The sequence below is a fragment of the Cibotium barometz genome, chromosome 18, assembly GCF_041138505.1.
Source record: "Cibotium barometz isolate CiBa-2024 chromosome 18, ASM4113850v1, whole genome shotgun sequence".
In the NCBI taxonomy this organism is placed as follows: domain Eukaryota; kingdom Viridiplantae; phylum Streptophyta; class Polypodiopsida; order Cyatheales; family Cibotiaceae; genus Cibotium; species Cibotium barometz.
In genome coordinates this window covers 31,223,735-31,235,250 of record NC_141063.1, presented here as the reverse complement: position 1 = coordinate 31,235,250, position 11,516 = coordinate 31,223,735, and the positions used below count along the sequence as shown (strand labels likewise).

Below are 11,516 nucleotides of genomic sequence, written 5' to 3'. Positions count from 1 at the left end.
CGTGGATCTCGGGTTCGGAGAATCCACTATGGGACAATCACACCACGAAGCCAAATGATACTCGAAGACCATCAAAATGACTTTCAGTTCGTTCGAAGATGATGTGGATGATGAAGATGAATGGCAGAAGATAGCCCAGAAGGCCAGCAAAAAGAGAAAGCACAGAGTGGATGAAGAACTATTGCCAGACCTGGAAGAAGTGAAGAAGCAGAAAGCGAAAGAGGAAAGCAGAAGGTAACTAGAGGAGAGACATAAGCGAGAAGCTTCTGTAGAGGTTGAAAAGAAAAAGAAGCTAGAAGAGGAGAAAAGGGAAAAGGGAAAAGGAGGAAGAAGAGAAGAAAAGAAAAGAGGAGGAAGAGAAAAAGAAAAGAGAAGGGGAACAACAGAAAAACAGAGAAGAAGAGGCACAGAAGGGCAAGATGGCAGGGGTGGAACTTTTTATACCACCAGAAATTCGGCCTTGGGTGGCAACTCTAACATAAAAAATGTAGGAAGGTCCGAGCCATAACCCAAATCTGCCCGGAGAACTGAAGGTGCAACTCCCCACTCAGTAGCTGATTGAGCATGAACAAAGGGTTGACTGTGGCCCCCATAACATTCTTTCTCAGGCCATCACTACAGTGGAGGATTATGAGTCAAAGGCTCGGAACACTATTCACAAGATGTGCCCCTTGAGCCATCAACAACACGGTCACAAAAGCTACAAACAAAGCCAAGGAATTGGAGAACAAAGCACAAATCATGGCTCAACATAATGTGGAGATGCAAAACAAACTTGCCCTTGGCGGAGAAGGCCTTGGTCCCAGCAAAAAGAGCTGGGTGAAGGGAAGATCACAACCCTCACCATCGAGAAAAATATGCTCTAGGCTCAAGTGGAGAGACTCAGAGCAGAAGTACCAGAAACCCAAAAGCCAGCTAGAGCCTGGAGTGACACCATCCAAGGGTTGAAAGAAGAAGTGCTAGAAATCATTACAACATTGGCAGTCGCCCAGAGATGAAGGTCCAAGCCTTGAAGAACTAGGAGGAAGAAGAGATATTGTGCCTTCTGCTGGATGCCAAAACAACAATTATAAAGATAGCAAAGGCCAGACTCAGCAAGGTATGGGACAAAGCTTTAGAAGCTCTGATTGCAATACAAGAACAGAGGGCTTGTAAAGCTCAAAAGGTCATCCATGACCTAGATGAAGATGATGATGCTGACAAGAAGCAGCAAAACAACCACAACAGCAATAGCAAACACAACAACAATAGCAGCAGCAGCCTGTAGACCAAGAGCTCCTAGGCCAAGTACTTCTAGAAAAGAGAAGCAAGCGAAAAGCGAGGAGCAAAGCCTGGTGTAAGACTTGAAGGCTACCACAGAAAGCAACTCACTGGGAGAAGGAGGCCAAAAAGCTGGCAAAGAGAAACAAAGTATTACAGCAAGAATTGCAAGATGCAACACAGGAGTATTCATAAATTCTGAGAGAAGCCTATAAAGACAAAGACAAGGCCAAATTACAGGCAGAAGAGTATAAGAAAAAACTAGAGAAGAGTACAAATTTGAAATGGATATAATTAGAGAACTGAATGCTCTAGAATTAGAAATGCAGCACCGTCTGTAAAATGAGGATCAGCTCAGAAGAGAAAGGCCCAAAGACTAAGAAAAATACAAGACAACCCTCCAGAGGTAGATAGAGAGGCACAGCCATGGCAAAAAAGATACAACTAACCCAGAAAACAAGATCGCAGTGGAAACTGGAGCTGAGACAAGAAAAAGAAGAAGTCGCAAGGCTACAAGCTGAAATTGCCAAGGTGAAAGTTGATGTGGAGCTTGCCCACAGAAAGCACAAAGATGCTACCGGTCGGGGTGCCAAGAAAGGAGCGAGGGGATCATGGCCTTTATAAGGGCCCTCACACTAGCCAATCTGCCCCACTTGTGGGTGGCAGAAAGGTAGTGCAAGGATCCTCTTTTATTACACACACACACACTATGGGAGAGAGAGGTATTAACGTCGGTAGAATGCAACACGAGGGCATATGTGACCCAACGGTGGGACTTGAACTCAGGTGGATCATGGCCTTTATAAGGGCCCTCGCACTAGTCAATCTGCCCCACTTGTGGATGCCAGAAAGGTAGTGGGAGGGTCCTCTTTTATTACACACACACACACACTATGGGAGAGAGAGGTATTAACCTCGGTAGAATGCAACACGAGGGCATATACGACCAACGGTGGGACTTGAACTCAGGTGGATCATGGCCTTTATAAGGGCCCTCGCACTAGCCAATCTGCCCCACTTGTGGGTGGCAGAAAGGTAGTGCGAGGGTCCTCTTCTATTACACACACACACACTATGGGAGAGAGAGGTATTAACCTCGGTAGAATGCAACACGAGGACATATACGACCAACGGTGGGACTTGAACTCGGGTGGATCGTGGCCTTTATAAGGGCCCTCGCACAGCCAATCTGCCCCACTTGTGGGTGGCAGAAAGGTAGTGCGAGGGTCCTCTTCTATTACACACACACGCACTATGGGAGAGAGAGGTATTAACGTCGGTAGAATGCAACACGAGGGCATATACGACCAACGGTGGGACTTGAACTCGGGTGGATCATGGCCTTTATAAGGGCCCTCGCACATTCGCCAATCTGCCCCACTTGTGGGTGGCAGAAAGGTAGTGCGAGGGTCCTCTTTTATTACACACACACACACACACTATGGGAGAGAGAGGTATTAACGTTAGTAGAATGCAACATGAGGGCTTATACGACCAATGGTGGGACTTGAACTCGGGTGGGATCATGGCCTTTATAAGGGCCCTCGCCCTAGCCAATCTGACCCACTTGTGGGTGGCAGAAAGGTAGTGCGAGGGTCCTCTTTTATTACACACACACACACACTATGGGAGAGAGAGGGCAACACGAGGGCATATACGACCAACGGTGGGACTTGAACTCGGGTGGATCATGGCCTTTATAAGGACCCTCGCACTAGCCAATCTGCCCCACTTGTGGGTGGCAGAAAGGTAGTGTGAGGGTCCTCTTTTATTACACACACACACACTATGGGAGAGAGAGGTATTAACCTCGGTAGAATGCAACACGAGGGCATATACGACCAACGGTGGGACTTGAACTCGGGTGGATCATGGCCTTTATAAGGGCCCTCGCACTAGCCAATCTGCCCCACTTGTGGGTGGCAGAAAGGTAGTGTGAGGGTCCTCTTTTATTACACACACACACACTATGGGAGAGAGAGGTATTAACGTCGGTAGAATGCAACACGAGGGCATATACGACCAACGGTGGGACTTGAACTCGGGTGGATCATGGCCTTTATAAGGGCCCTCGCACTAGCCAATCTGCCCCACTTGTGGGTGGCAGAAAGGTAATGCGAGGGTCCTCTTTTATTACACACACACACACTATAGGAGAGAGAGAGAGAGAGAGAGAGATGGATATAGCCCACACCACACTCTCTCTCCTAGAAAGAGTGAGAGAGGGAGGGTGGAAGAGAAAGGAAAAGGGAAAGGGAGGGAAGAGAGAGAGGGGGAGGGAAGAGGGTGGGAGAAGGAGAGAGAGGGTAGTGTGGGCTAGGCTGGGTTGGGCTGGGCAGTAGAGATGGTGATGGTAATAGTTAGAGAGAGATTGTTTAAGTAGAGAGAGGGGGTAGCCAAGAAAAGCTCCCTCCACCAAGCTTCCTTAGTGACCATGCCCGCTTGCACAAAGCACATTGAGATTCATTACAGGAGAGATTAGCTTGTGGTAGATATGTTCACAAAGGCTCTCTCATGAGGGAAGTTCGAAGCTTTTCGCAAAGTTTTAGGCTTATTGCTATTTGGGGATTAATTAGCCACATGATCTCTCTGCATATTCACATCATCACGTGAAGAGGGATTTGTAGAGTGAGAGAAGTTCGAAGCTTTTCATAAAGCTTTGGCTTATTGCCATTTGGGGATGATCAGCCACATGATCCCTGTACATGTTCACATCATCATTATAGGGGAGATTTGTAGCCATTTATATGGTAGTGATGTGTGGACTCAGACTAATAATGGGACACTTTTTTTCTCTCTAAGAGGTTTTTTTTCCCTCGAGTGTATATACGCACTCTTATGAGTGTGTGTACGTGACCTTATCATATCACTTCACTTGTACTTCACTCATTCTCTTCAATCTACTTTGAGTGTTGTGTTTCCTTCTCTCTCTCCTTGCTTGTTGCATCTATGTGTGTGTTGCTACGTTTATCTCCACTTTAATCTCTCCTTGCTTGCTGCATCTATGTGTGTGTTGCTACTTTAATGTCCACTCCAACAATATTCACCCAAAGCTCTTAAGGGTACAAGGTTCCTTAGTATGAACTTAGTCTCCTTGCACAAACCACTTGGCCACCCCTCTCCTCTTGCCGCTCCTCTCTGCCCATCAACCTATAGATATTGTCCAAGATTGTGTTCCTTCAAAACTCTCTAGCCTCCTAACCTAGTATCCATCCCTCCCCAATGACCATTGCTCATATCCTAGCACCCTAGAGAGAGAGAGAGAGAGAGAGAGAGAGAGAGAGATGGGTTGTCCTATGAAGATACTTTTTTTCTTCTAAGAAAGGGCTACCTCTCTCCAACTGATGCTCGAAAAAAAACTATAAAATATAAATGAAATAGAATATATTTATTTATTATTCTGTTCTTATTAATTGAGACGACCATGGATAAATGTTCAACTATTTGCAAAAGTTCAAAACGGATAATGCTCATGATGTGTGTGCAGCTCGCGCGCTCTCTCTCTCTCTTCTCTTCTCTCTCTCTCTCTCTCTCTCTCTCTCTCTCCCTCTGTTAAATAGCGAAGTGGAAGCCGCCCGTGACCTAGCATTTCACTTGATCTTGTGAACCCCATCTTTAACACAGCGCGCTCTCTCTCTCTGTGTCTTGTTTTTGCAAGAAGAGCTGGCACACGACCGGTGCCTGGAGATCAGGTGTGGTGCTGATTTATATGTAAGGTTAATAGGTTAGGGCTAGGATTAGAGAGCCCGCACTCGGGTGCACGCAGGGAGAAGCTAGAGTGCTAGGTTTCCAGCACATACGCAAAGGGATCTCTTTGTGTGGGTGTGTGTGTGTGTGTGTGTGTGTGAGAGAGAGAGAGAGAGAGAGAGAGAGAGAGCATCTGTTTGATCTCCACTAGTAATTTCTTACTGCATGTGGACCTTCTTGCTGTGAATGCAGTAGTTTTCTTTGCTAAGATGCTAGGGTTTTCAAGGATCCTGTCTGTGAAAGGGAAGGCCTTGGCGCAGCAGGTCCTGCCCTCTTCTTCTGCCTGTAATCTTCTTCTTCAGAGATCAGAATCTGGAAAGCCTGAGCACCTCGAGGAGCATGGATTCGAGAGCACCACCATCGCTGACATCTTGAAGGGGAAAGGCAAGAAAGCAGACGGATCTTGGCTCTTCTGCAAAACAGATGACACTGTCTACGAGGCTGTTAAATCTGTGAGTTATTTCTTCTTTGCTCGACAGCTTAAGTTGTGATACATTTCGATGGCGTAAATGCATTTTGATGTTAAACCTGCGATTTTATCTTTGCCATCCATTGCCAAGATTGTGTGCTTAGCTGTGACACATAGAGCAACAAAAATGCATCTAGTGCATTTTTGTTGCTCTATGTGTCGGTTTGGATACCCTTGTTGTGAGTAAGTGTTGTTTCTTGATGCCCTTGTTGTGAGATAGATTTTAATACCCTAGCCTGCTTCTTTGGTCCTGATTTTGTTGATCTATGTTATGATCAATCGCTCGGCTTGCTGCCCTTGCTTTATTTTGATGGGTTATGTTCTTTGATTCCCTTTAGGCTTGATGCCCTTGTGTGAATATATTTAGGACGACCTAGCTGCTGGCCTTGGTATGATTTTTCTTGAATGATTCAGTAACCCCTGCTTTGTTTTGATGGATTTTCTCGTTCAATTCTCTTTGTAAATCCGAGTATTTTGGCTGCTTGATGCTGTCATTAATTCTGATGCCCTTGGTGTGACTAACCCTGTCCTAGTTGTGATGGTTTTTTGGTGCCCTCGTTGTGACTGACCCTGATCTAGTTGTTATGGTTTTTGATGCCCCAGCTCTACTTTCTTACTTGATCCTCTGGTTTTGATGTTCTGGGTTTCTATTAGTTTGATCTCTGAGTTTGGATTAGTTTTGATGCTTGAAATTTGAACTTGTTGCCTGATCCCCTAGCTGTGATGGATGTTTATTCTGTGTGTCTTTTATATCTTGGAGCTGCTTGAAACAAATCTAAGCCTCTCATCTAAAAGCAACTAAAATGTCCCTGTGTGTTATCGTGTTCATGCATGTGCACACACACACACACACATCAAGTGAGTTGCAACAAGATGGTAGTTGGTCCATCAATAGTGTCATAGTAAGAAAAGAAGAATTTTACGCTTTTCAGATGACTCAACATAACGTGGGGGCTCTTCTGGTGGTAAAGCCGGCAGAGCAAGACTCCATTGCAGGCATTGTTACTGAAAGAGGTCAATCAGCCTTTTTTCCATTCTTGATAAAACGGTGTTTTACGATGCTACTCTTTATCGTGGATAAATAAGTACATCTTAATGCGTGTAATAATGGAATTTGTTCTTGATGGTGAGTGAGCTTAGCAGAAGTACATAGATTTATAGGCTTTCCAGATGCCTTGTAAATTAAAGTTGTTTCAGCATGCCTGCACATGTGGTGTGGTTAACTGTCTCTACACAATCAATTTGGCATGACAGACTATTTGCGAAAGATCATTGTTCAAGGCAGATCATCCAAAACAACCAAAGTTGGGGATATTATGACAGAAGAGGTACATGTGGCAACTGGAAGAAGGGGCCGCATAGGAGTCTGTTGTCAAAGGTCCCATTTTCTGGTTTTGTGAATGAAACAGAAATTTGTTTCTAATATAGCTGTTATTACTACAGAACAAGCTTATCACGGTGACTCCCACCACTAGGGTTCTCCAAGCAATGCAGCTTATGACAGGTACTCTTGATTTCCCAAGTTCCAAGGTTGAACTGAGGGTTATATCTTGAATCTTTTCACTGTTTGCTCAGCAAATTAGCTTGCTCTTACAACTGTGTGTATTAGTCAAAGGAGATAAATCAAGCACTTTCTTTTCTTGCTTTCTCTCAATGTCAAAGGGAGTTATAAGTCTTGGTGTCTGACTGTTATTTGCACCAGACAATAGAATCAGGCACATTCCAGTGGTCGAAGGAAAGAAGATGAAGGGAATGGTTTCGATTGGAGATGTCGTTCGAGCTGTTGTGGATGAGCACCGTGAAGAAGTGAAGCGCCTGAGCACTTACATCCAGGGTGGCTATTGAAATGCAAACAATGGTGTCTGGGATGCCCAGATAATGAATACCGTTCGTCTAGTATATGCTACTAGAAAAGTTATGCTCTTTCAACCCTAAAGCAGAAATGCATTGGAAGCTTGGCCAAATTTCTAGAGTCCTTTCTCTGCATTTAGGCACTGGTTGCCTTTTGTAGTCATCATTCAAAGGTGTTGTAGGATCTCTTTTGTATATATCATGGCTCTAGGAGCTAGAACTGTAAAAATAATACTTCTTGGCTGAATGTAAGCACAGTGAAAATACAGTTTTGTACAGTGTTTTCCAATAATAATAATGTACAAGTGGCCCTAATTGGATGTTAACCTGAGTTATTCAATTGGATACTCACGCATCCTGAGGCTCATTAATAGAGACATAACTCCTGCCCGTGAGAAGGCACCCATCCCTCATGGGCAGGGGGGGTCTCCCTGGTCCAACCCCTCCCTGCTTGTCTGATGCATATCTCTACCTCTTGCAAGAGCAGTCTTAATGCTCAACTGGATCATCAGCTTTACCAATGTTTTACTGATGTTCTTTCTTGAGATTGGCTAAAATGGTGTGTTAAAACTAGCTTTCTGTTGCTTCTCTACTCCAGATTTGTCCGTAATTTGGACAACTTGTTTTGGGCACTTCTGGATATTTTCTTCTGAGACTTTGCATAGGAACATGAAAGTAGTAACAATGAAAGCAGATATTGGAATGAATGTGTTAATTGAGGCAGCCAAAAAAATACCAGAATTGTTTACATAGGCCCTTTTCCCAGTGGAGAATTAAAAGAAAACCAAGGTGAGTTTTCCATTTCCATTGCTACACCAATGAACTATTCATACCCTGGGTCAAGGAAAAAGTGTAAGTGTCATACTCTATAGAAAAGCCAAGAAGATTGTAAGAAGTGGGGATAAGAAAATACCTAAGGTGATGTGGTTGTAAGAGAGAGAGAGAGAGAGAGAGAGAGAGAGAGAGGTATTAACGTCGGTAGAATGCAACACAACGGCATATACGACCAACGGTGGGACTTGAACACTGTTGGTTGTGAGAGAGAACAAAAGGAAAGGAGGAGAGAGATGCACAAAAAAGAGGGTTGGTTGAGAGGGAGAGAGGTGTAGCATGTAAACTTTCCCTCTTGGTCTGCGCTTTTCTCATACAAGAGATGCTTCAACCTAGTGAGGTTAGTGCCTCTGCTTTTTTTATCTCTGCATTGATACCCCACTAGGATCTCCATTCCCTGTCCATGGAGAGCCTGAAGATAGAGAAAAATGTGAGGTCTATAAAGGTCTCACTCGGCTTCCATTCTTGGCTTCATGGATCAGGTACTCCTGATAGAGAGTACTAAGCACTGCATGCTGTTTCATAACAATGTTGAATCTGGTTTTTACATGGTTAATTGATTGCACATTGCTTACGGAAGTTAATTAATCATTTATACTGCATGCTTGCCTATAGATTTAAACGAATTATTAATCAAAGGAAGGGCACTTTGCCTTAATAATGATGTTAGCATGCATGTCTACTACTGTTCACCTAATTACGTTTTCTGATTAACAGTCATTAGCTGAATTATGGGAGCCATAGTAAAATGATTGAAACCCTCTTATCAAAAAAAAATTTTGGAAGCCCCTTTGGGGGGATGCAATGCAAGCATCACACCACTCTCACACACACGGATGTCGCGGTTTGAACCAGGTCCATTTGTTTGAGTAGGGTAGAATGGCTGGGGCTAGACCACTCTGGCTAGAGCCCACAACAGTCATATTTTGATTTTGCATGTAGAATATGGTCCCTCGTGGTGTAAACACTATTTATAACTCATAGATGTTATGTTACTCCTTGCTTATTTACGTCTTGTGAGGTGTAGCCAATCACCTGATTACTTGTTGCCACTAGCAGCAAGCGTCATCCCAGCCACAACGTATCGCTCTTGTTAAAGCCCACACAGAAGACATGAGTTTGGTCTGCTCCCTGGCTAAAAGAGATGTGAGGTGTAGCCAATCACTCGATTACTTGTTGCCATTGGCAGCAAGTGCCATCTTGGCCACAATGTATTGCTCTTGTTAAAGCCCACACACTAAACATCTAACTCACCTTAATATGGTGTAACGTATGGTATTTATCAAGTCGTACATATTTGACCACTATGTTGAACTTTGAGATGTGACTTACCATAGACTCATGGTTAAGTTTGCACCAATAATAGTAATACATGCAAATTTATGTGCATTTGAATGCTGAAAATTATGCATTTGATATTTTCCTTTTAAACTTGACTGCACTAAAAAGAAAGATGTTGCATGCTTGAACGAAATAATCTAACAATTAAGATGAGTGTGTGCAAGCTGATTTTTTATCCTTAACTTCTAAGTAATGTCCACTTTAAAATGTAGATATTGATATACCTGTGGGATGGTATTATGGACATTATTCAATATAATGGCTAGGATAAATCTAGCCATTAGGAAAAGAATGCTAAATAAGCATACTCTGTAATTGCTGGATTTTTATATGACTTCTAAAATGTGTGATAATAGTTCTTTGATGTATGCTTTCTATAGACTTTTTATACACCTTTACCTATGTTTATTTGTAACCTTAACTATTCCATGAAGATTTGATTCTATGACATGTTACTCAAAAGAACTTGACATAAATTCCCCTAGGTAGACTTTAGGATTAGTCAAGTAGTAAGCATTACATGTAGTAGGACAATATAAAAAAAAACATTTTTCTATGAACTCTTTTACTTAAATAATGATTTGTGTGACCAACTATTAGCACTGTTATGAAGTCACACATGCAAATATGTGACCTAGATAATGAGTGGGTGATGCCTACTACCTACCCAATTACAACAACTCAGTCTTTGTTGAACTCCTTTACTTTATATTGATTTTCATAAAGCAACTACTGGCATTGTGACCAGATAACAAGTGGGGTGATGCTTACTACCTACCCAATTACAATTCAGTTCTAACTCACTCTTTGTTGATGATGGCGGCGGCAAGCTAACACCTCTACCCCTTCTCATGTATATGGTGGTTGCGTGGGTGTATGTAAGGCACACATAAGTGCTTGTTCACCCCACTAGAATACAATCACCGGCGTCGCAGTAGCATGTCTTTGTTTCTCTCTCTGTCTCTCGTCCTGTGTAAGACTCAAGAAACAAATTGCTATGTCTCTCTGCCTTGGCCTTATAGCCCTATACAGTACATGTCCCATGTAAGACTCAAGAATCAAGCCGCTCTCTCTCTTTCACACACACACACACTCTCTGCACATTCTGTGGCTGCTGTGTGTGTGCGCGCTTGGTCTTTTTCTTGTGTATGGGTGGGTGGGTGTGCCACTTTTGTAAGTTGCTTTCCTTGCACAATATTGAAGGTTGTGCACTTAGTCTTTTTCTTTGTGTGTGTGGGAGAGAGTGGGTATGCCACTTGTCGTGTGTGTGTGTGTGGGGGGTGGATGGGTGGGTGTGCCACTTGTCGTGTGTGTGTGTGTGTGGGGGGGGGGGTGGGATGGGTGGGTGTGCCACTTGTGTGCAAGCTACTTTCCTTGCATAGTACTCAAGTTTTCCATCTTTGAAAGACTAGAAAAAATGCCATGAAGATGATCATCTTTCGAATAATGGAAATAGTTCCATATGATAAGAAGATCATCATCAAGGACTCTGAGAAAGAGAACAAAAAGCAAAACATGTTGAAAAGGAAGCAACATTAGGAACAAGGTGCACAGGATGTGGATGACCAAACAAGATGCAAGATATGTAGTGACACATCAAAATTTTTTAACAAAAAAATGATAGGAATGGACACAATAAATACTTAATCAGTTCCTCCTCCATCTAGCTTTGAAGGATTTTTAGGACACTCCATAAAGGGAAGAGACTGAAGTCTAAGTAACGCTTGTAGCCAATGTTCACAATACTTAGAACATTCTTAGGCAACCAAGATCCTCACATTAATTTTTTAGGAAGATCTACCATGATGATGCTACTGAATTCTGATGCCTCTACTTCCCAAAACCTTAACATTTGTAAAATCCTCCAAGGTCCTTAATATTCATAGGGAAATTTCTATTCAACGAAATCTAATCTTGGTTGATGAAGAATGCAATCAAATAATGAGTTTGCATTCTAATTCATCTATAATTGCATGTATTTTATAGGCCAAACTCTTCTGATAGTTCAAAGCTCTTT

General features: G+C 43.0%; 1 protein-coding gene across 3 annotated transcripts; it reads left to right on the top strand.

The window, feature by feature from the left end:
• The first annotated feature begins 4,771 nt into the window (after window positions 1–4,771).
• Window positions 4,772–7,651, top strand: LOC147629201 (CBS domain-containing protein CBSX3, mitochondrial-like). 3 transcript variants are annotated; one of them, XM_086812455.1, is made up of 6 exons: window positions 4,772–4,952; window positions 5,203–5,459; window positions 6,409–6,490; window positions 6,731–6,804; window positions 6,920–6,980; window positions 7,179–7,651. In XM_086812455.1, the coding sequence occupies exons 2-6, from the start codon at window positions 5,217–5,219 to the stop codon at window positions 7,319–7,321; spliced, it is 603 nt and encodes a 200-aa protein (XP_086668581.1). In that variant the 5' UTR covers window positions 4,772–4,952; window positions 5,203–5,216; the 3' UTR covers window positions 7,322–7,651. The 3 variants fall into 3 exon arrangements, with proteins under 3 accessions (XP_086668581.1, XP_086668582.1, XP_086668580.1); XM_086812456.1 differs by having other exon boundaries at window positions 4,773–4,937; window positions 5,200–5,459; XM_086812454.1 differs by having other exon boundaries at window positions 4,773–4,952; window positions 5,200–5,459.
• Window positions 7,652–11,516: the final 3,865 nt, after the last annotated feature.

Coding starts and splice junctions, on each gene's coding strand:
- LOC147629201 (XM_086812455.1), top strand. CDS start 5,217: ATGCTAGGGTTTTCAAGGATCCTGTCTGTGAAAGGGAAGGCCTTGGCG. Junction 6,805..6,919: donor GGGATATTATGACAGAAGAG/GTACATGTGGCA, acceptor TTATTACTACAG/AACAAGCTTATCACGGTGAC. Junction 6,981..7,178: donor AGCAATGCAGCTTATGACAG/GTACTCTTGATT, acceptor TATTTGCACCAG/ACAATAGAATCAGGCACATT.